A 21,445-nucleotide genomic window follows, 5' to 3' on the forward strand; every position below is an offset into this window, starting at 1 on the left:
AATAATAATTTCAAAATAAAAGCCTTGAATATTTTTACATCAGGTAATTGCTGTTTTTGGCTTTATGTGACTTTTTCATCCAAAGCACTGTTACACATGGGATTAGTTTGGAACTTTAAAATTAAGCATAATGAAAATTTCAAAATAAAAGCCTTGAATATTTTACATGACGTAATTGCTTTTTTTGGCCGTATATGACTTTTTCATCCAAAGCACTGTTACACATGGGATTAGTTCGGAACTTTAAAATGGAGCATAATGAAAATTTCAAAATAAAAGCCTTGAATATTTTTACATCAGCTACTTGTGTTTTGAGCATTATATAACTATTTTAACCCAAGGACTATTACGCATGGGATTAGTTTGGCCCTTTGAAATGAAGTTTAACAAAACTTCCAAAATAAAAGCCTTGACAACATTTTAAATCGTACTGAATGGTGCACGTCCGCCTCGCTTAACGTTCTTGTGGTTCTCCGCGTGCCACTGATTACGTTGCGGCGTTCTTTAGCGTCGACGCCAATTTGTGGCGTGACGACGCCGGGCCCAAGCCCGACGGGCGCGCCTTGGCAGGCCCCGGCTAAATTTCTTCAGAAATTTTGTTTTTCTAGTTTTACATATGGGCTACCAGCAACCTATAAAATATTTTCCGCCTTTTCCTCTCCAGAATCAAACATCAGAGCTATTTTACAACCATAAAAGAACTTTGAAGTGACTCATTAATTGAATGTCCACAACATCTTTTAGATTTTCTTTTTGCTAAATATTTTATTAGTAAGGGATTTTTGCAAGGGTCAGTACAGCTTAATTCAGTAGCAGAAATAATCAAAGAAGTAACATCAATCATCTAGTCTATCTTTCCCTAATGCTGACACTGAGAACTAAAAAGGGAACCTTTGAGAGAGATGATGAAGAAGGTGTTGCAGCAGCAGGAAGAGGTTGATCGACGAAGGCAGGGATCTGTGTAGGTCTGATGAGCTCTTGTCTCTGCGTGGATGGTGAAGTCACACAGGACTTGGGTGCTGGCAGGACTCTTCCTGCCAGCACCCACCCTTAAAGCGGCAGGTCTCTGGTCTTAGGGTGACTTCCTCATGTGCGTAGCTTTCCTCAGCTTCTTGTCTCTTGTCTCACAATCTTTCTGGTCTGTTGAGATGTAGATGAGCTGACCTCATGGAAGGAAGGCCACAGTTGTTCTTCTTTGCCTTTGTTCTTGGTCTTCATCTTTGCCTTGGTCTTTGTCTTTGGGGTCAGAACCCAACTGATGAGAGAAGTGCGATTTGAAGCCACATGTTGCGGGGCTGACAGGTTGGTCCCCATGCACAGGACAGTCTTCGGCTCTGTGGCCCTGGCTCTTCTTCAGCTGTAGAGTTCTTTGTCCATCTCGATCTTGGCTCGAAGCTGCCTGGAGGATCCAACCAAAGGTTCCTCTTTTGCACCCACCTTTTATAGGGTTTATCCACCCTACAGGCACATTTGCATTGGCTAGCACTGTTGCTGTGCTTGTTTCATTGGCTGTCTGCTTGGATAGATGATCTCATATCCATCTTTGTCTTAGAGACATTATGTCCTGATATCTGTTCTAATGTCTCAGGTTTGCTCAACGTTCACCTTACATGCATTGCCTGCACAGTCTTTCCTCTAACAGTTTAAGTTGCACAACAATCTGTTTCCAAATAAGGCGTTGATCATCTCTGCCCTCCTGTTAGTTTCTCTTTTCCCCCTAACCTTTCACCTACCATCTACCTCCAACACAACATCAGTGATCTTTAATTACAGTCACACATTTTACACCATCTCAAGTTCAATGTCAAAATCACATTCATAACCCTTTTAGTTTCTTTGATTCATGCATTTATAATATTATGATAACCAGAACTTATTAGTTACTCTTATTATAATCATAATCTGAGTTATTACTGACATTTTCTGAAAAGAAACCAAGAATAATCCATGATTCTAATTATTTGATACCAAAGTTACAGTTACTTGTTCTACTTGTAAGTGTTCCCACAAGTGTAAGTATAAGTGCAGGTATTCTTGCAAGTAAACCAATACTAATATAGGTATTTTACTTTGAATATTATCCAGTTACTCAAAATGTTTAGATTTCATTCTTTAAAACTTTCATGCTTTGAAAAAAGGAATAGTCTCAACTATTTTTATAAATCTGCAGGCTGGAAACTTACTTCCTCTCTATTCCAGGAAACCTGCTCTTCCTGTTCCATGACATTCTCTCTGTCTAACTATGATTTCTTATGATTAGATAGAAAAAAGAAATAGAATTAAAGCAAAGTTTGCAGGAGACAAAAACAACACACACAAACACACACAACCAGATTGATTTAATTCAAGTTTGAGTCTACTGTTGGGTCTAGATGTCACTTGTGTGATTAATTTTAAAGGTAACTTCATTTATTGTTACTGTTAAACTAAAATCTCCAGCATGGGGAAGTGGGATGCTCTCGGGTTTTCTTGACACCCCCTCCTGGAGGTCAGACCTTTCACTTACGGGGAGTCCAAAACCCTCCTGCAGGTCTGTGTCTTCATCCCCTGGAAAGAGAAGAGGTTTGTCTGGGATGTGAAGATGCAGATCCTTCATCCTTAGTTGTCACAAAGATCTCAGTATAATCATAAAAACTCCACTTCTCTTGACACCCCCTCCTTGGAGTTTTAATTTCTCCCATGAGGTGATGAATGTCGAAGAGAACTCAGGTCGTTCTGATTCTTTTGCAGGGACAAAAGATTCCCCGCTGGATGAACTGTCAGTTCTTCAGGGTGTGGAAGGTTTCATTTTCAAGTTAAACCACCTTCAAATGTTTCACAGTGTACAGATGGCATCTTTTTTTCTCTCCCTTTTTTTTTTTTTTACAAAAGGAAGATTTCCATCCATAGCTTCCAGGTGTTGGGTCTGACTTCAATGCCTTGTTACAGGATTGATCTTGGTGATTTTCTATGATGCCACTTCTTCCTCACGACTTCAGCCCCTCTTCCAGTTTGATCCATCAGTTTGTGACAGGAGTTCGAAAGTTACGTATGTAACTACGGTTCTATGAATCCCGGATGACAGCCAGAGGGCGGTGCTGAAAGCTTTCAGCATTCAGTACGCATTCCCTTCGCGCATGTGCCGTTTGAGCAATAATATCAACAGAGTCACACCTGTGACATATCGGATGATCAATCAGAGGCTATAAAGCATGACGTCATCCGAGGCTCTGTTCCTACAGAACCTTCTCACGAAATGCAAAGATTCTAAGTGACAGAGAATCTCTGGCGGTCATCTGGGATTCATAGAACAGTAGTTACATATGTAACTTTTGTTCTATTTCATCCCTACTGACTGCCAGAGGGCCGTGCTGAAAGCACTGAATGACTAATACCAGCGACGTCACAAGGAATCCTAAGCACATCTCAGTGCACATCCTCTGGGCACTGAGAAGGCCCAGAGGGCCCTTGTAAAAGTACCTGGTCCAGAGGATGAGAGGAGGCCACATTCACATTGTAAAATCTAGTGAACGTGCTTGGAGAAGTCCATGATGCAGCAGCACATATACACTGCCTGGCCAAAAAAAAAGTCGCCACCAAAAAATGGTCACACTCTCTAATATTTTGTTGGACCGCCTTTAGCTTTGATTACAGCCTGCATTCGCTGTGGCATTGTTTCAATAAGCTTCTGCAGTGTCACAAGATTTATTTCCATCCAGTGTTGCATTAATCTTTCACCAAGATCTTGTATTGATGATGGGAGAGTCTGACCACTGCGCAAAGCCTTCTCCAGCACATCCCAAAGATTCTCAATGGGGTTAAGGTCTGGACTCTATGGTGGCCAATCCATGTGTGAAAAAGATGTCTCATGCTCCCTGAACCACTCTTTCACAATGTGAGCCCGATGAATCCTGGCATTGTCATCTTGGAATATGCCCGTTCCATTTGGGAAGACAAAATCCATTGATGGAATAACTGTCGTGTTCTGTGTTTTCTGTGTGTTAATTTCGAGTTTTCTGTGTCCTTGAGTCTCTTCGTTGTCCTGTCCTCCCCTTGATTGTTCCCAGGTGTGTCTCGTTCTGTGATTACCCGCTGTGTATTTAACTCCACCTGTGTTCCTTCTTCCTCGTCGGGTCCTTGTCAATGTCTTGTCAATTCGTTGTCAATGTGTCCATGTGCGTGCTGCCAGTTGTTTGGACTGTGCTTTTCTTCATTAAATTTCATTATTCACCTTACCTGGGTCCGCTGCGTCTGCCTCACCACCCCTCACCGCACCACTTCATGACAATAACCTGGTCATTCAGTATATTCAGGTAGTCAGCTGACCTCATTCTTTGGGCACACAATGTTGCTGAACCTGGACCTGACCAACTGCAGCAACCCCAGATCATAGCACTGCCCCCACAGGCTTGTACAGTAGGCACTAGGCATGATGGGTGCATCACTTCACCTGCCTCTCTTCTTACCCTGATGCGCCCATCACTCTGGAACAGGGTAAATCTGGACTCATCAGACCACATGACCCTCTTCCATTCCTCCAGAGTCCAATCTTTATGCTCCCTAGCAAACTGAAGCCTTTTTTTCTGGTTAGCCTTACTGATTAGAGGTTTTCTTACGGCTACACAGCTGTTCAATCCCAACCCCTTGAGTTCCCTTCGCATTGTGCGTGTGGAAATGCTTTTGCGTTCACAATTAAACATACTCCTGAGTTATGCTGTTGTTTTTCTTCGATTTGATTTGACCAAACGTTTAAGTAATCGCCGATCACGATCATTCAGGATTTTTTTCCGACCACATTTCTTCCTGGAAGACGATGGTTCCCCACCATCCTTCCAGTTTTTAATGATGCGTTGGACAGTTCTTAACCCAATTCTAGTAGTTTCTGCAATCTCCTTAGATGTTTTCTCTGCTTGATGCATGCCAATGATTTGACCCTTCTTAAACAGACTAACGTCTTTTCCACGACCACAGGATGTGTCTTTTGCCATGGTTGTTTAAGAAATGAGGAGTTACTCATTGCATCAGCTGAGGTTAAATAACTTGTTGCCAGCTGAAAGATAATCGCTTATGCAGTACTTATCCAGTAGGAGGCTTGTACCTATTTGCTTAGTTAAATCCAGGTGGCGACTTTTTTTTTGGCCAGGCAGTGTATATATACACCCATAAATGTACATGGGTGTGTGTATATGCCGTCAAGAAGTTCACCCGTGGGTATAAGCATTTCAGATGAGTTACTATTGATAATTGTCTATATCCAGAATTATTGATTTTTTTTTTGTCTTAATTATCTAATATTCTACCAAACTGATGGGCTTTCCTGTTCTATCCACATTTTTCACTCCATGCTGTGTTTATTTCTCAGCAGTTATGAATGAAAACATGAAACTGCTTTTGTGCAAGTTACTCAACAGGTTGTTACTAGGCAACCAGAGACCGAGTGAGTTGGTTCTACCAACTTAGCTTAGCTAGTTGTGACAGGTTGAGTAGCTAAAACCTAAAGCTCAGCCCTTTCTGCTTGACTTATTAATACAGTTTAGAGCTGATGTGTTTATTTTTTTGGACTAACCAGTTAAGAATTGATAACAGAAGTGTCTTAGTAGCAGATTTTTAAACTGAATTTAAACTGCGTGAAGCTAAAACTGTGACACTTGATATATTTTGTGTAGAATATATTTACAAAGTTTTTTTACCTTAAGTGCAAGGTTCACAAACCTGCTGTTCTAGCATTCTGGCACAGAAGTGGCCAGCGTGATTCATCAGAAGGTTGCTGTGCGTCCCAACAGGCCATCCGAGTCCTGGGTCTGCTCGGCGCTCTGGATCCCTACAAGCACAAGGTGAACATCGGCATGATCGATCAGTCACGGGACGCCTCTGCTGTCAGCCTCTCCGAATCCAAGTCCAACCAGGACTCGGGTAGGTCCCATCCATGTTACCCACACGTGTTTTTCTCACAAAGAGCCACATTGTGGGTGATATTATCTTTTCATTAGCCTTCCTTGAAATTTACAGCAGTTATGAGATTTTTATTTCAAAGCTGGAAACAGTTCTATTTTTTTTTTGTAAAAAAACCCCCCTCAAATCAAGCCACAGTCTGACACATGAATATATGTTTTACTATGTCTCCAGTTTGGTAAATATTTTTAACCACCTGAGAAGACTTTGTACTTCTTGGACTGCTTTTATTTGTTGTGTCACAGCGAGTGGTTGACAGAAAAAGAACAAGAAAAGTGACTTATGATTTAAATAGGTTTTTGTTACACTTGAAAATATTGTTTGGATAAAACCAGTTCAATTACTGAAAATGGGATTTATATGGTAACAGCACTGACTTAAAGCTGCCACAATTATGAGTTTCTAATTAAATAGTAATAACATTTTAAGCAAAATAAAAATGTCCTTCTTTCAAACTTTGTAAATTAAATCAAGGTGGTTATGTTACAATGGTGTGAAAAAGTATTTGCCCCCTTACACATTTCTTCAGTTCTTTTTTCTTTTTTTATATATTTGTTATAAGTTTCAGATTGTAAAACTAATTTAAATACCGGACAGTCAGTTTTTAAGTTACAGTTTCTAGGCATGCATAATTTATCAGCACTAAGATTGGTATCGGCCGATATTAATCATGTTTTAAGATATTGGTATCGGTCTGATAAATAAAACTGGGACAATTTTAACAACTGGTAATTATTTCATGTTGGTGTTTCAGGAGAGGTATGAAGGAGGCTGGTCATGTGCTATTTGTTTGGTCATATTATAGCGCTGCATAGTGGGAAGTTTAACTGAAGCACTGGTGAAGTCAGTGGGGATGGTCATTTTTTTTCAAGGTGTCAAAATGGTAGTGAGTTTTATACATATCGTGATGGATCCCTTATAGTTTCATTTATTAAGGGGAAAGAAACCATCCTGTCCAACTTGTGTGAAGAAGCAGTTTCTACTTTGGTAAATTACGTATATGGGATCAAACACATTTGTTTAAAAGGTGGATTAAATCCACATCTAAACCTGATTACTTCCAGGCTTGTAGAATCAGTTGAATAAAACTCTTCTGACAACATGAAGTAGGCTGAAAGAAAGTCAGTTTCATCTAACATCGTGGAAAGGGTAAAAAGCCATTTTTAAAGCTTTTCACTCCAGAGAACCAACGTTGTCCACAAAGGCAGAAGACATGCAGCAGTGGTGAAACCTCCTGGGAGTAGTAGGCGTGTCCAAATTTCACAGCAACGACTCATCCAGCAAGTCACAAAACATCTTCATCATTGCAAGCCTCACTTGCCTCAGTTGAGGTCAGTGTTCATTGTTGAGCAATGAGATGGAAAAACTGGACAAAAACGGCATCTGTGTGATTTTTACAAGGCTAACGTCACTGTTGACTGAAAAGAATAGAAGGCCGCCTTTGTATTCTTTTGAGGCCATCAACATAGTTTTGGAAAGTGGTCAATGGATGGAAGAGGTGAAAAAGTGAAAGGTACCTGGACGGTGTGCGTCCCATGACATCTGGGACAAAAAAAACAGTCAGACACTGGGAGTGATGTAACTGAGTAGCATTCAGGGATGCAAGTTATCGATTAATCAGTTAATATAAAGTTCATTCATTTCATCAATTGACTAATGATTAATTATTAAGTAGTTGTAAGGAGTAGTTTTCTGTTGCATTAAGAGGGCTGACCATCTTCGAAACATAAAGGGCAAAATCTTTCATCACATGCCAAATTTAAAAAGTCATTACATTTTAACATTATTGGCAAAATAAATAATTGTGGTTTTCTCACATTATTATTAAACTTAGACAAATGTATAAAACATAACAAAACAGGATTCTAATAAGGTTGTTGAATTTAAAAAAAAGATAAAAAGAACAAAATATATAAAACATTTGAGTCCCATGAACAGATGTTCATATAGAAGAACCATCTTGGGTTGCTCTTGAAGGAACGTTAAAATTTCTCCATTAACTCACAAATATAACTGATATCACTAATGGCGTCATGTTCAGTTTCCATGTTAGAGGTTTTCTGCCTTGGCTTCGTAGCACATCAGTAATTTAAATGAGAAGCTGATGCTGCTCCATCATGCAACTCAGCTGAATCAGTGCTACTAATAAGATAAGATAAGATAAATCTTTATTGTCATTGTCACAAGGACAACGAAATTTAAAAGGTGCCATCAGTCAGTGCATATGCTTAAAAACAAAAAATAACTGTCTCACAATTCACACACAATGTAAGAATTAACAAATAACTGGTAAAAAAAACAAAAAAACTAATAAATAAGAACAGCCACATTTTCACATACATCATTCATGATGATTAATGGTTGTTTTTGATTGCATTTAGTTTTGTTATTGCTGTCGGGTAGAAACTGTCTCTGAGACGGTTGGTTCTTGTTCTGGTTGCTCTGTATCTTCTGCCTGAAGGCAGCAGTGTGAACAGAGAATGTCCGGGGTGAGAAGTGTCCTTTGTGATGTGTTGTGCTTTTCTTAGACAGCGGTCGCTGTGCAGGTCCTCCAGTTAGGGGAGAGGGCAGCCAATGATTTTTTGGGCTGTATTCACAACCCTTTGGAGAGCTTTCCTTTGAGCCGTAGTGCTGCTGTTATACCATACGCAGATACAGTAAGTCAGTATGCTCTCTGTGGAGCACTTGTAGAAGGACACCAGCAGCTTCTCCTTGATGTTGTTCCTCCTGAGAACCCTCAGGAAGTAGTCTTTGCTGGGCCTTTTTTATCAGCTCGAAGGTGTTCATGTTCCATGTGAGGCCCTGTTCAATGTGGACCCCCAGGAAACGGAAATCAGCTACCCTCTCCACACATTTTCCCCCAATTAGTGGTTAGTGGTGTAATGTCCGTTTTATTCCTCCTGTAATCTATTATGAGTTCTTTTGTCTTTGAGTTGTTGAGGAGCAGATTGTTCTCCCTGCACCACACCACCAGCCGCTCCACCTCACCCCTGTAGGCAGACTCGTTGCCTCCTGAGATGAGCCCCACCACTGTGGTGTCATCAGCAAACTTGATGATGGTGTTGCTGTGGTGGGCAGAGGTGCAGTCGTATGTGTACAGACAATAGAGCAGGGGGCTCAGCACACAGCCCTGTGGAGAGCCAGTACTAAGGCTGAGGGCAGTGGATGTATGTTTTCCCATCCTAACTCTCTGCTGTCGGTTGGTCAGTAAGCTCAGAATCTACATGCAGGTGGAGTGAGGGAGGCCCAGGTCCCCCAATTTGTCCACCAGTCTGAGGGAGGATGGTATTAAAAGCAGAGCTGTAGTCTACAAAGAGCATCCGCACATAGCTCCCCTGCTGCTCCAGATGTGACAGAGCAGCATGGATCACAGCGTCCTCTGTGGATCTGTTGGCTCTGTAGGCGAACTGGTGGTGATCAAAGCTAGGAGGGAGAAGTGCTGTGATGTGACCCCGGACCAGTTTTTCAAAACACTTCGTCACCACAGGGGTTAGTGCCACTGGCCGGTAGTTGTTGAGGCAAAAGATGCGAGGTTTCTTGGGTATGGGGACTATGGTGGAAGATTTCAGGCAGGATGGGACTGTAGACAGGGCTAGGGACTGGTTGAAGATCCTGGTGAAGACTCCAGCCAGCTGATCGGTGCAGTCTTTCAGGACACGTCCAGGGACGCCATCAGGTCCAGCAGCCTTCCTTGGGTTGACAGCCCACAGTGTGCGCCTCACCTCGTGCTCCTCTACAACAAGGAGTGTGGTGTTGTGGGTCGCTTGGTGTAGTGTGGCTGCCTCTGTTGGCTTCACCTCAAAGCGGGCAAAGAAGAGGTTCAGCTCCTCTGCCAGCGTGGCGTCGCCTTCCGCAGCTGCGAGGTTGGTCCTGTAGTTGGTGAGATGCTGGATTCCCTGCCACACCTGCCTGCTGTTGTTGCTGTCAAGGTAGCCCTCTATCCTCCTCCTGTAGTCAGACTTAGCCATTCTGATGCCACTCTTCAAGTTAGCTCGGGCTGTACTGTAGACGGTCCTGTCCCCAGACCTGAAGGCGGTATTCCTGGTCTTTAGCAGTCGCTGGACCTCCTGAGTCATCCAGGGCTTCTGGTTTGGGAAGACCCGGATGCGTTTATCCACAGCTACAGTGTCAATACAGTACTTGATGTACTGTACAGTGTACAGTGCACAGTACAGTACACTGTCTGTAAAAACCTTCATGTCCTGATGTTCAAAAACATCCCAGTTTGTCCTGTCGAAACAGTCCTGCAGCTGCTGTGTTGCATCCTGGGGCCAGGATTTGATGGTTTTGGTGATGGTTGGAGCAGTTCTCCTGAGGGGGGCATAAGCAGGAATTAAATGCAGGGACAGGTGATCGGACTGACCCAGGTGAGGAAGTGGTCTAGCCCTGTAGCCTAGCTTGATGTTGGAGTAGACTTTGTCCAGAGTGTTAGCCTCTCTTGTAGCACACTTTACATGCTGGTGGAACTTGGGGAGCGCCGTCTTCAAGTCTGCATGGTTGAAGTCCCCCGCTATGATGTGCACACCATCTGGATAGATGCTCTGCAGATGGCTAATGCTGCCATGCAAAAGTCCAATAGCTGTTTTAGCATTAGCATCCGGTGGTATGTAAACAGCGGTTACCATGACTACGGTGAACTCTCTAGGGAGGTATATTGGTCTGCATCTAACAGTCACATACTCCAGGTCTTTAGTCCTGTCGTGGCGCTGTACTGTGTAGCCTGCTAGCCCGATGGCAGAGTCCGCTACGTCTGGATGCAGCCAGGTCTCCGTGATCAGAAGAATACAGCTGTCCTTCACTGCGCTGTGAGATGCAGCCTGTAGTCTCAGTTCATCCATCTTGTTTGCAAGGGATCTGGCGTTCGAGAGAAACAGGCTGGGGAGCGGTGGTTTGTGTGGTTGCCTCCGTAGCCTAGCTAGCACGCCGGCCTTGCGGCCCCGCTTCTGCCTTCTCTCTCTACGCCGCCGTCGCTTCCTCCCTGCTGCGATGGTAATCCACGGCGCGCCGGGGCTCCTCGCTATGTCCCCCGGAATATTGAACAAGCGTTGAAAATCAGCTGTAACATCTAGTTCGTAGCGGGCACCGATCGTCAGGAGATCGTCCCGACTGTATATTTTGTTTGTCTGACATGACGAGTACGGAACACAAATCAACCCGTACACAAGCAGCCAAACATAGCACCGACCGAGAGAGCAATGAGCCGCTGCAACTGCGTGCGCCGCCATCTTGGGGAAATAAAAAAATGTGGTAACTGAAGGATTCTGTTGAGGCTTTATATTTCAGAACAGAACCACATAATGTTAATCCCACAACGGACTCTGTTTGGACCGTTTTTCTTTTCAGTTCAGGGAGGTATATCTCCGCCATCTTTGTTCCTGTATCAACGTAGTCCTGCTTAAAGATGACCAGTGGTGCCCTCTGCTGGATGGCGGCCAAACTACCACATTAAAAAAAGTTCTAAGTGGATTTTATTCATCGGTTGGAGCTAATTTTACTCTGATAAACTATTAATCGACAATTAATGGTTTACATTCCTAGTAGCGTTGCTTTGCTTCTTTAGGACCTGGACATCTTTCCGTATTTAATGAAGCAAGAACTTGGAAACCTGAAATTCAAACACAATTAGTTTATAAAGAATGATCCAAAGTATTGGCGAGTAACTTCTCTAAAGATCAAAATGAAGTGTGCATTTAAATCTGACTGTGGTGATGTGGTATGAGCTTAAACAGGCCATGCAAGCTTTAAAAGCTTTTGATGAGGCTGAAAACTACCTAGACAGCACAATATGAATGAAACAACATTGAAACAATGTCAGGCAGAAACATTGAATCTATGCTGAAGCCTGACATTGAAACAAAATTGAAAGAGGTTTGTGACTCACATGTTGAATTAACGTTAAGGTTTCAAACATAGGTGACACTATATCAATGTTGATTCAACCATCATCTGAAAGGGCATGCACAATGCACATGCACATCTGCATGCACATTTGGGTTGATTTTATATTGAATCAAGGCAAAGGAATCAATGTTGATTTATGTACATTTTTTGGTCTGATATGTCTACATCATAACATACCATTAAAAGTTCACTGGTGTTATACACACAATTTTATTGGCACATTATTAGTATTATGTCATTCAAAATTATCGTACATTAACATATTTCCAAAAATGTGTGTACACAAACTTAAAAATGACAACATGGCATTAATATAACATTTTATTTAAGAAAACAGGGATAGATCTTTAAACATATTTGACTCCTGTTTGACTGTTAAAACAACAGTCTATTGTCCATGAAGAACAGCATTCATGAGGTTAAGCTTTGTACTGTATGAACCAGGGAAACAGTACAAGTTAGGGTAACCCAGCGCTTCTCAATTCCAGTCCTCAGGCCCCCCTGCTCTGCATGTTTTAGATGTGCCTCTATTCCAGAGCAGCTGATTCAAATGACTGCATGACTATCAAGTGCTGCAGAAGCCTGTTAATCACCCACATATTCAACCCAGGTGTGTGGCAGAAGGGAACCACCTAAAACATGCAGGGCAGGGGGGCGTGAGGACCGGAATTGAGAAACACTGGGGTAACCCAAGTTTGACTCTGGTTGGCATCCCTTTGCTTCCTTGTGATGCCTTCCTCCCATTCTGGCACATAATGAAGCCTCTTCTTGACAGTTTCCCTGCAGTCCTTGACAGTCAGCTTTTGGTCAAACTGCTGAGCAGGAGCTGAAAAACATAAAAATAAGAGTGAGGAAGGTACCGGTTAGAAGATGATAAACATTTTTGAATTACAAAGTTGGGGGGAGGGGGAGTAAAGGGGGAAAGGTTAGGTGTGTGTGGGTGGGGGCAGGAGAAGGGGAAGTTGGAAAGGAGTGGGGTAAGGGTGTGACAAACGACATACTTTGATTCAAATTTGATTATCAGTTTTTCCCAACCCTGGTCCTTAAGTCAAACTGACCTGCATGTTTTCAATTCAGCAAATCCTTGTTAATCAGCCATCAATTTAAATCATGTGTGGTGAATAAGGGAAGTGCCTTAAACTTGCAGGGCAGTGTGCCTGGAGGACCAGTGTCGAAAAACACTAGATTATACATTGGCATTTCAATCATTAGAATTCGACCACAAAATAACATTGATTCAATGACATCTTTTCAACGTTAATTAATTGGCTAGAATTGGATGATTGTTTGATGGTTTATCCACCATCAGTCGTCAAAATTAACCATAAATTCAACCTTTGTGATCATAATTCAACCTTTGTGATCATAATTCAACATTGAATTAACATATTTTGCAAACAAGTCACCAGCGAAGTCGCTGTGTGTTTGGAACAACCCACTCATGTAAATAGTGGGGGTGGACCGCTTCACTCCTTGTAGATGTTTTTGTGTCAACATATCACGCACAGTCAGTAAAAAGTTTTATGGACAAGTAAAAAAATGTACAGATAGGAATCACAACCCATTATCTTCAACAGTGCTTAATTTAAAACGTGATTAACCCCCGCTCAGTAATAAAATGATCTCACCCAGAGCTCCGATGAGGAGGAGAAAAGGGGAAACAAAACAGCATACGTTGATTCAACATTGATCAGATGTTGATCAGACATCGGCATTTCATTCATTAGATTTCAACCACATAACAACATTGATTCAATCACACATTTTAAACATCCGTGACTTAGCTAGAATTGGATGATTCTTTCATGGTTGATCCACTTTCAGCTGTCGACCTCAACCATTCTTTTTTTATCATTTAACTGTTTATTAGTATTTTTCACTTTTGCTTACATACACAATGTACACAAACACTTCACATTCAACATAACATAAAACTTTAGCTTGGGAGCTATTCCTCTATTTGACCTTTGTCCTGTCTAATTTGTCTAGTTCTTTATTTTTGTCGCTGTCTTTGGTCTTGAATGATGTCTATTTCATCCACTTTTCTTCCATTTGTGTTTGTTGAAGTCTCAAACGATGTGTCAGTTTTTCCATTATGTAGATTTCTTCTATTATTCCAGTCCATTGTTCTTGACAAGGGGGGTCTGCCTTTCCCCATTTCCTCGTAATAGCTTTCTTGCTAGCTATTAACATTATCTTAATCAGATACCTGTCTTTTACCCTTACTTTGATATTGTTAAAATTGCAAAGATATAGTACCACACTATTCATAGGAATAATCATATGCCAGAATCATCTTCACAGTTTCATGTGCATTTTTCCAAAATTGAACAATTTTAGGACAGTTCCAGAGTATGTGAGAGTGATCTGCGTTCATTGATCCACAATTCCGCCAACACCCCATGTTTGTGTCCTTATATCTATTCTTGACTTTAGGCGTGATGAAAAGTCGTATTAGATTTTTCCATGTGAACTCCCTCCATATCCGTGAATTGGTGGATGTCTGATGTGTTTTCCACATATCCAACCAATCTTCATCTGAAATTGTCATGTTAAGCTCTGATTCCCACTTTTCTTTTATGTACTTAGTTGAATGTTTGTTCATCATCAGTTTTTGATATAGAGATTATTTAATTTTTGTTCCACTGAATGAATTTATCACAATTTTAATCACCCCATTCACTTCTACAGAGGGATCCCACCTGATTTCTGTCTTATAATAGTCTCTCAACTGCAGGTACCTGTAAAATTCATATTTATCTAAATTATACTTCTTCATTTTCTGAAAACTCTCCAGCTCCCCGTCTTTCTGAAGGGTATACCATCCTGTGATCCCTTTGCTTATCCATTGTTTGAACCCTTTATCATACATTACTGGTTTGAAATCGCTATCATATGCTACCCACCTGAGCATTTTCATTTCTTTCTTTATCTTGTGTTTTTTTTAATGTTTTGAACCACAATTCCAGTGTAAACACTGTAATTGGACCCATGTATTTCTTGATCTTCTCATATCTATCTTCATCCCCAATAACACTTTGCATTTAGCTATGTAGTCTGGTGTACACCAGCATATGACATGTCTGAGCTGAGCTGCACAGTAGTACTCCCTTAATTTTGGGAGACCCATACCCCCCTTGTCTTTCGATAGCTGAAGACTTTCATATTTAACTCTAGGTTTTTTGCCACCCCAAATGAATCTTGATATTATCTTATCCCAGATCGCAAATTGTGTTTGAGGATTCTCTATTGGTAATGACTGGAACAAATATAGAAGTTTTGCTTGCACATTCATTTTAATAGTTTCAATTCTTGAGTTCAGATCCAAGGGCAGAGTAGTCCATCTATCTATATCTTTTTGTATCTCTTGGCTTATTTTATCCTTTTTTACTTATACCGTGTAGATAACCCTTTGGTAATGTTAACCCCTAAGTATTTAATTTCCTTCATATTCCATTTGATGGGAAATGATTCCTGAATTTCTTTTGATGGAATGTAATTGAGTGTTAGAATTTGTGTTTTGGTTACATTAATTTTATATCCTGAAAGACAACCATACTTTTCAAAGAGATTCATCAGCGCTGGTAGCGATTCATTTGGCTGTTCAAGGAAAGTTATTACATTGTCTGCAAAAAGCCCTATTTTGTGTTCCTCTCCAATTACTATAACTCCCTTAATTTTATCGTCTTGTCGTACTGCCTGCGTCAGAGGCTCCATAAAGAGGGCGAACAGTGCAGGTGACAGACAACACCCCTGTCTGGTTGATCTTTGTATGTTGAATTTGTCAGTCAGGCTTCCATTTATTTTAATTCTCGCTGTGGGGTGATGATATGTCTTTATACACTGTATTGATTTATTACTGAATCCAAATCGTTCTAATGTTTTATATAGAAATTCCCAATTTACTAAATCAAATGCTTTTTCTGCGTCAACACTTACTAGTAAGGTACTTTGTTTCTTCAGCTGCACTTGATCTACTATATGTAGAACTCTTCTAATATTATCATGTGTTTGACGTCCTCTCATAAATCCTGTTTGATCTTCCTCTATCAATTCTGTTACAAAGGTATTTAATCTATTAGAAATAATGGTTGTGTAAATCTTATAATCTACGTTTAACAATGAAATTGGTTTATAATTGCCACAGTGTTCCTGATCTTTTCCTTGTTTTGGGATGACTGAGATGATACTGTAGCTTCACTCCATGATGGAGGTATTTTATTGTTATTGAGTGTCCAATTGAAAGAAGCTGTAAGTACTGGCGTCAACTCTTCTCTAAACATCTTGTACCACTCTGCCGGGTATCCATCACTGCCTTTCGATTTATTATTTTTTAATGTATTTATTGCCTGTTTCACTTCCTCTGTTGTGATTGCTGCTGTCAGTGTCTCATTTTGTAGTTTGCCAATTGTTGGTAAATCTAATGCATTTAAAAAGGTTCTCATTTTCTCCTCATGTGCAAATTCAGGTTGTGTATACAGTTTCTCATAATATTCTCGAAAAATGCCCTCTATTTCCTCTGCATTATCTGTTAGTTCACCTGTGTGGGGGTTTCTAATTTTATATATTGCATTAAGTGTTTGTTGTTTGCGTATTCGTTTCGCTAACAGTTTAGTTGCCCTTGAACCTGCTTCATAATAATTCTGCTTCAGAAATGCATTCCTTCTTTCAATCTCTCCTAGTAATATGTCATTTATTTTGGTTTTAACTGCCTTGGTTTCTTGGTAAACCTTTGAGTCTTTTGTTTTCTGATATTCCTGCTCTAATTCCCTAAGTCTCTCCGTATTTGCCCTGTATGTCTGTAGTTTAATTCTTTTATCATGCGCAGTTTCAGCTATTAATTTTCCCCTGATGACTGCCTTCACGGCATCCCATAATATTGTTGGGTCTACAGTTCCGTTATTTTCTTCAATATATTGTTTTATTTCTGCTTTTATTTTTTCTCTCCGTTGTTCACTATTCAATATTCCCACATTCAGTCTCCATACCGTATTTCTTTTCCTGTTACTTAGACATATCTTTAAATAAATTGGATTATGGTCAGAAACATCTACCGCCCCTATCCTGTATTCCTTCACTCTGTGTTTGTCATCTACCTTGGTTAAAAAATAATCTAGGCTATTCTTGAATGTACTCCGTGATCAGCCGAGTAATGTGTAAAATTTTTTCCTAATGGATGTAGGCTTCTCCATACATCTGTCATTCCCATCTCTTCTAATGAGACATTTATAAATTTTGCTAAATGCATTTTAGTTTTTTTGTGACTCGTTGTGTCCATATTATGGTTCAGAACTACATTTAAATCACCTCCACAAATTAGAATTCCTTCTGTTTCTATTGATATTAAATCAAATAGGTTTTTGAAAAAGTTTTTGTTTCTGTCTGGGGGTGGTTCTTTCCCCTTCACTCGCTGCCATCCCGCGGCTCCTCGCTGTCTCTCCTTCGCTGCCCCGGCGTCTCCTCCTGGCTCAGCAACCGTGTAGCCCCTTTCCTTCATGTCCTGCGCTGCTGTCCTGGCACTGTCGTATGTCTTCGTTCCGTTCTCCCTATGAATCCGAATTTTAGCGAGTGGTGTCTGGAAACATATTCCTTTCTCCTTCAATATATTTTTTAATGCCTTTAATGCCTGTCTTTCTTTTCTGGACAATCTCGGTCGGATAGTCGTGGTCAAAGTAGATTTGTTTACCCGTTACCTGGATCTTTTTCTGCCAGGCTTTCTTCAAGATCGTTTCTTTGGTCTCAAATTGTAGAAAGTTAGCCACGACTGACCTTGGTGCTGCATTTGGGTTCGGTTTTGGGGTGAGGGCTCGGTGGGCTCGTTGAATCTGGAGATCGATCTCCTCCGGGAGTTCGAGTTCCTTCTTAAAAAGTTGTTCCAGAAATGTAGCTGTGGATCTCCCTTCTACGTCTTCTGGTAAGCCGAAGATTCTGATATTGTTTCTCCTTGATCGCCCTTCCAGATCGGTTAGTTTTTCCTGCATTCGCTGTGCTTGTTCCACCATCTTTGTTAGCACCTCGTTAGCATCCATCTTCCACTCCTCCACCTCCGCTATGCGTGTCTGTGCCTCGCTAATTGGGGCCTGCCATGCAAAGCAATGGCAGGAACCTATTACTATTCTCCCAATTCTTTATTTTTCATCCGTAACCGTTAATGCGGCTCATACCGCTGCGTGCACACCTACAAATGAGGTATCAAAACGTGCAGAAAATTCACGCCATTGGAGCTATTACTTTTGGTGGGATTCGGGGTTAACATGGCGACATAATTCGCAAAAAACTACGAAAAAAACCCCATTATGTCAATGGGAAAAATCCTACAAATACCCTATTTTTGAGGATTTTCTGTGTCGTCACGAATTCATGTAGAAATGCCATTCAAATTTCATTTTGTAGATACGTCCGTGATCTCTTCGAAAGTGAAGACGGCTCGTCGATACCAATTACGGTTTGTCCACAATTTGTCTCTAAGCGACCCAAAGTTTCTCATTTTTCCTAAAATTAGAGTGTCTCTCTGTCTGAGTGCCCCTCTGCTAGAGTGAGAAATGAAGAGAATTTTTCACCCCAAAATAATTTTGAAATCGCCATCACGCCCACAAATATCGCACGATATGTATCAAAATCGGTCCTGACATTGATACGCATGTCTGCTCCGGTAAAATGTTTTCGAAATTTATCTAGACCGTCCGGTTTTCTGTCATGGTGCTTCAGAGCAAAGTCATGCAACAGGATTTTCTGAGGCTGTCTCAGGCTCTCTCCCATGTATTTGACTACAATTTCAGATCAGGGCACAACATTTCTTTCTCTCATCGCTGTTATTGCTGTGAGTGAGGTAGAGATATGAATCTCGGGACTATCGCAGAAGACACATAGCCCTCTCATACGCTTCAAACGGTTTTCGAATATGTATTACGGTTCCCGAACGGAAAGGACTTGTTCCCAATGCTTTTTTTCAGTTAAACTGGCTGGCTGAAACAGAGTATTCTCTGCCCCAACCTCTCTCACCATCAGTTCACACTTTGCTGAGAAAATTAGCATGGTTCCGTTACCATAGCAACGGAACTCAAGAGGCTATTGGCTGCTGGTTAGGACTACAAATACGCATCACTGTAGTTCTATCTATAGTGGAACACTCAGTTGAAACAGAGGTTGACTGAACTGGCCTTTAGAACTACTTGCTGCTATGGGCTGTATATAACTGATTTAACTCAGTAACTGTTACACATGGGATTAGTTTGGAACTTTAAAATTAAGCATACTGAAAATTTCAAAATAAAAGCCTTGAATATTTTTACATCATGTATTTGCGCTTTTTGGCTTTATGTGACTTTTTTATCCAAAGCACTGTTACACATTGGAATAGTTTGGCCCTCTGAAATTAAGCATACTGAAAATTTCAAAATAAAAGCCTTGAGAATTTTTACATGAGATTATTGCTCTTTTGAGCATTGTATAACTGATTTTATCCAATGACTGTTATACATGGGATTAGGTTGGCCCTTTGAAATGAAGCTTAACAAAAATTTCAAAATAAAAGCCTTGAATATTTTTACATCATGTAATTGCTCTTTTTGGCTTTATTTGACTTTTTCATCCAAAGCACTGTTACACATGGGATTAGTTCGGAACTTTAAAATGGAGCATAATAATAATTTCAAAATAAAAGCCTTGAATATTTTTACATCAGGTAATTGCTCTGTTGAGCATTATATAACTGATTTAACCCAATGACTGTTATACATGGGATTAGTTTGGACCTTTGAAATGAAGCTTAACTAAAAATTTCAAAATAAAGGCCTTGAATATTTTTACATCATGTAATTGCTCTTTTTGGCTTTATTTGACTTTTTCCAGCCAAAGCAATGTTACACATGGATTTAGTTTGGCACTTTGAAATGAAGCTTTACAAAAATTTCAAAATAAAAGCCTTGACAAAAATTTTAAATCATACTGAATGGTGCACGTCCACCTTACTTAACTTTCTTGTGATTCTCCACATGCTATTGATTACATTGCAGCGTTCTTTAGCATTGATGCTAATTTCTAGCATGACAACGCCGGGCCCAAACCGACGGGCACGGTTTGGCAGGCCCCGGTTAAATTTCTTCAGAAATTTTCTAGTGTTCACTGGCTGTGCCTGTAGCTCCCGGTCATTCTCGGACAGCCTACGGTCTATTTCTTGTCGAAGATTCATTATTTCTTCCTTAATTTCTTTCTTCAGCTCTTCCTTGAATACGACCAGCTCCCGGCACAGCTCTTGTTTAAGGGCTTTAATATCACCTCTGATAGCTGCGAGCCCATTTTGCAGCGTCTCCATGCTATCGTGTTCTTCCATTTCCTCTGCTGGGGCTATTTCGTGCTCGCTAGCTTCGTGTTCGGAGATTTCTTCCGTTACAGGCAGCTCTTCGGTTCTGTCTTGCTTTTTATAGTTTTTCCGGCTTCTTCTCTTGCTTATCCCACTCATGCTTTAGATTTATCTATCGAGTTCCAATTTTGTTGTGGGCATTTTTACCCGACTCTGGCGAGCTAGCTGACTATGCTCCTATTCCCTCCGCCATCTTGTTCCGTTCGGCTGACCTCAACCAGTCTTACTATAATTCAACGTTGAATTACCATCGTGCGCTATCTGGGTAACACAATTATGAGGTTTAGGGGCCCTAAATATATATATATATTTATATTTACTAGGTTGGTTAAATTATAGTTTTAATAAATAAAACTATAATTTACATTTGTGCTCAGGTTGTCTTCTAGATACAATTTCTTTTTAATCAATGATCTGAGACTTTTTATTGCGCAGGTGCAGCTTGCCATTAAAATGCATTTGGGATTTTAACCACTAATTTTTCACCACATGTAAGTGTGTTTACTAGTTTTGTTCCTCTTAAATAGCGTTGGATTCTGATGGGATTTCAGCAATATTGGGTTACTTTACCTCAGGTCTAAATTTAAACCCAGCCATTTAATTCAAGGATTTTCAAGACATTTCTGCTTGTTTATGATCCATGCTAGAAAATCACTCCAGAAGAAAAGTGTTTGATTAGATGATGTCATTAAAAGATAATTAATTTGTCAGTTTTGACTTGTGGAAAATATCGCAGAGCAGAGCAGGACTAAAAAAAAAAACTAAAAAAAACCAGCTGGTCTTTCAAAGACGAAACGATTGCTGTAGGACTGAACCACAGAGATGATTGATTATGCCCTACGATGATGACATATGTTTGCAATAAAGCAATTATTTATTAGTCAGGGCAGACCTACTGCAGTCCAATGTTAAATCTGGAGGGGACTGCTTGTGGTTTTAGTCATGTGAATTGCTTAATGTGTCTTATATAAACCATTAGAATCTTGTCTGTCGAAACCCACTTGCTTGAAGATATCCCATAGCTCATTGTATAAATCTGCACGTCATTAGAAATAACACTGAGGGGATGTTTACCTTCGCAGTCATGACAGGAATACAGTTATTGGACAGTCATAATCCTGGCTCTGAAAGGCTAACAGATTTGTAATTTGTTTAAATCTTTATTGATTTAAATTGAATCCCAGTCCTACTTTATCTCCCCAAGTTTAACAGCGAAAGACTCCTGAGTGAACAAGTTAGAAAAGAGTTATT

General features: G+C 40.5%; 1 protein-coding gene and 1 long non-coding RNA gene across 3 annotated transcripts in view; one reads left to right on the forward strand and one right to left on the reverse strand.

The window, feature by feature from the left end:
• Positions 1–21,445, forward strand: part of mtor (mechanistic target of rapamycin kinase) — a 168,414-nt gene that overhangs the window by 33,233 nt on the left and 113,736 nt on the right. For both annotated transcript variants that reach the window (XM_032562658.1, XM_032562647.1), the window contains exon 18: positions 5,763–5,892. In XM_032562658.1, the coding sequence (XP_032418549.1) occupies positions 5,763–5,892 (130 nt within the window). The remainder of the gene's footprint in view (positions 1–5,762; positions 5,893–21,445) is intronic.
• LOC116720167 (uncharacterized) lies at positions 854–13,242 on the reverse strand. Its single transcript, XR_004339336.1, has 3 exons — positions 13,232–13,242; positions 12,117–12,119; positions 854–1,028 (listed from the first exon to the last, which is right to left on the reverse strand). It is a non-coding gene; the product is annotated as an uncharacterized LOC116720167 (long non-coding RNA).

The sequence above is a fragment of the Xiphophorus hellerii genome, chromosome 1, assembly GCF_003331165.1.
Source record: "Xiphophorus hellerii strain 12219 chromosome 1, Xiphophorus_hellerii-4.1, whole genome shotgun sequence".
In the NCBI taxonomy this organism is placed as follows: Eukaryota; Metazoa; Chordata; class Actinopteri; order Cyprinodontiformes; family Poeciliidae; genus Xiphophorus; species Xiphophorus hellerii.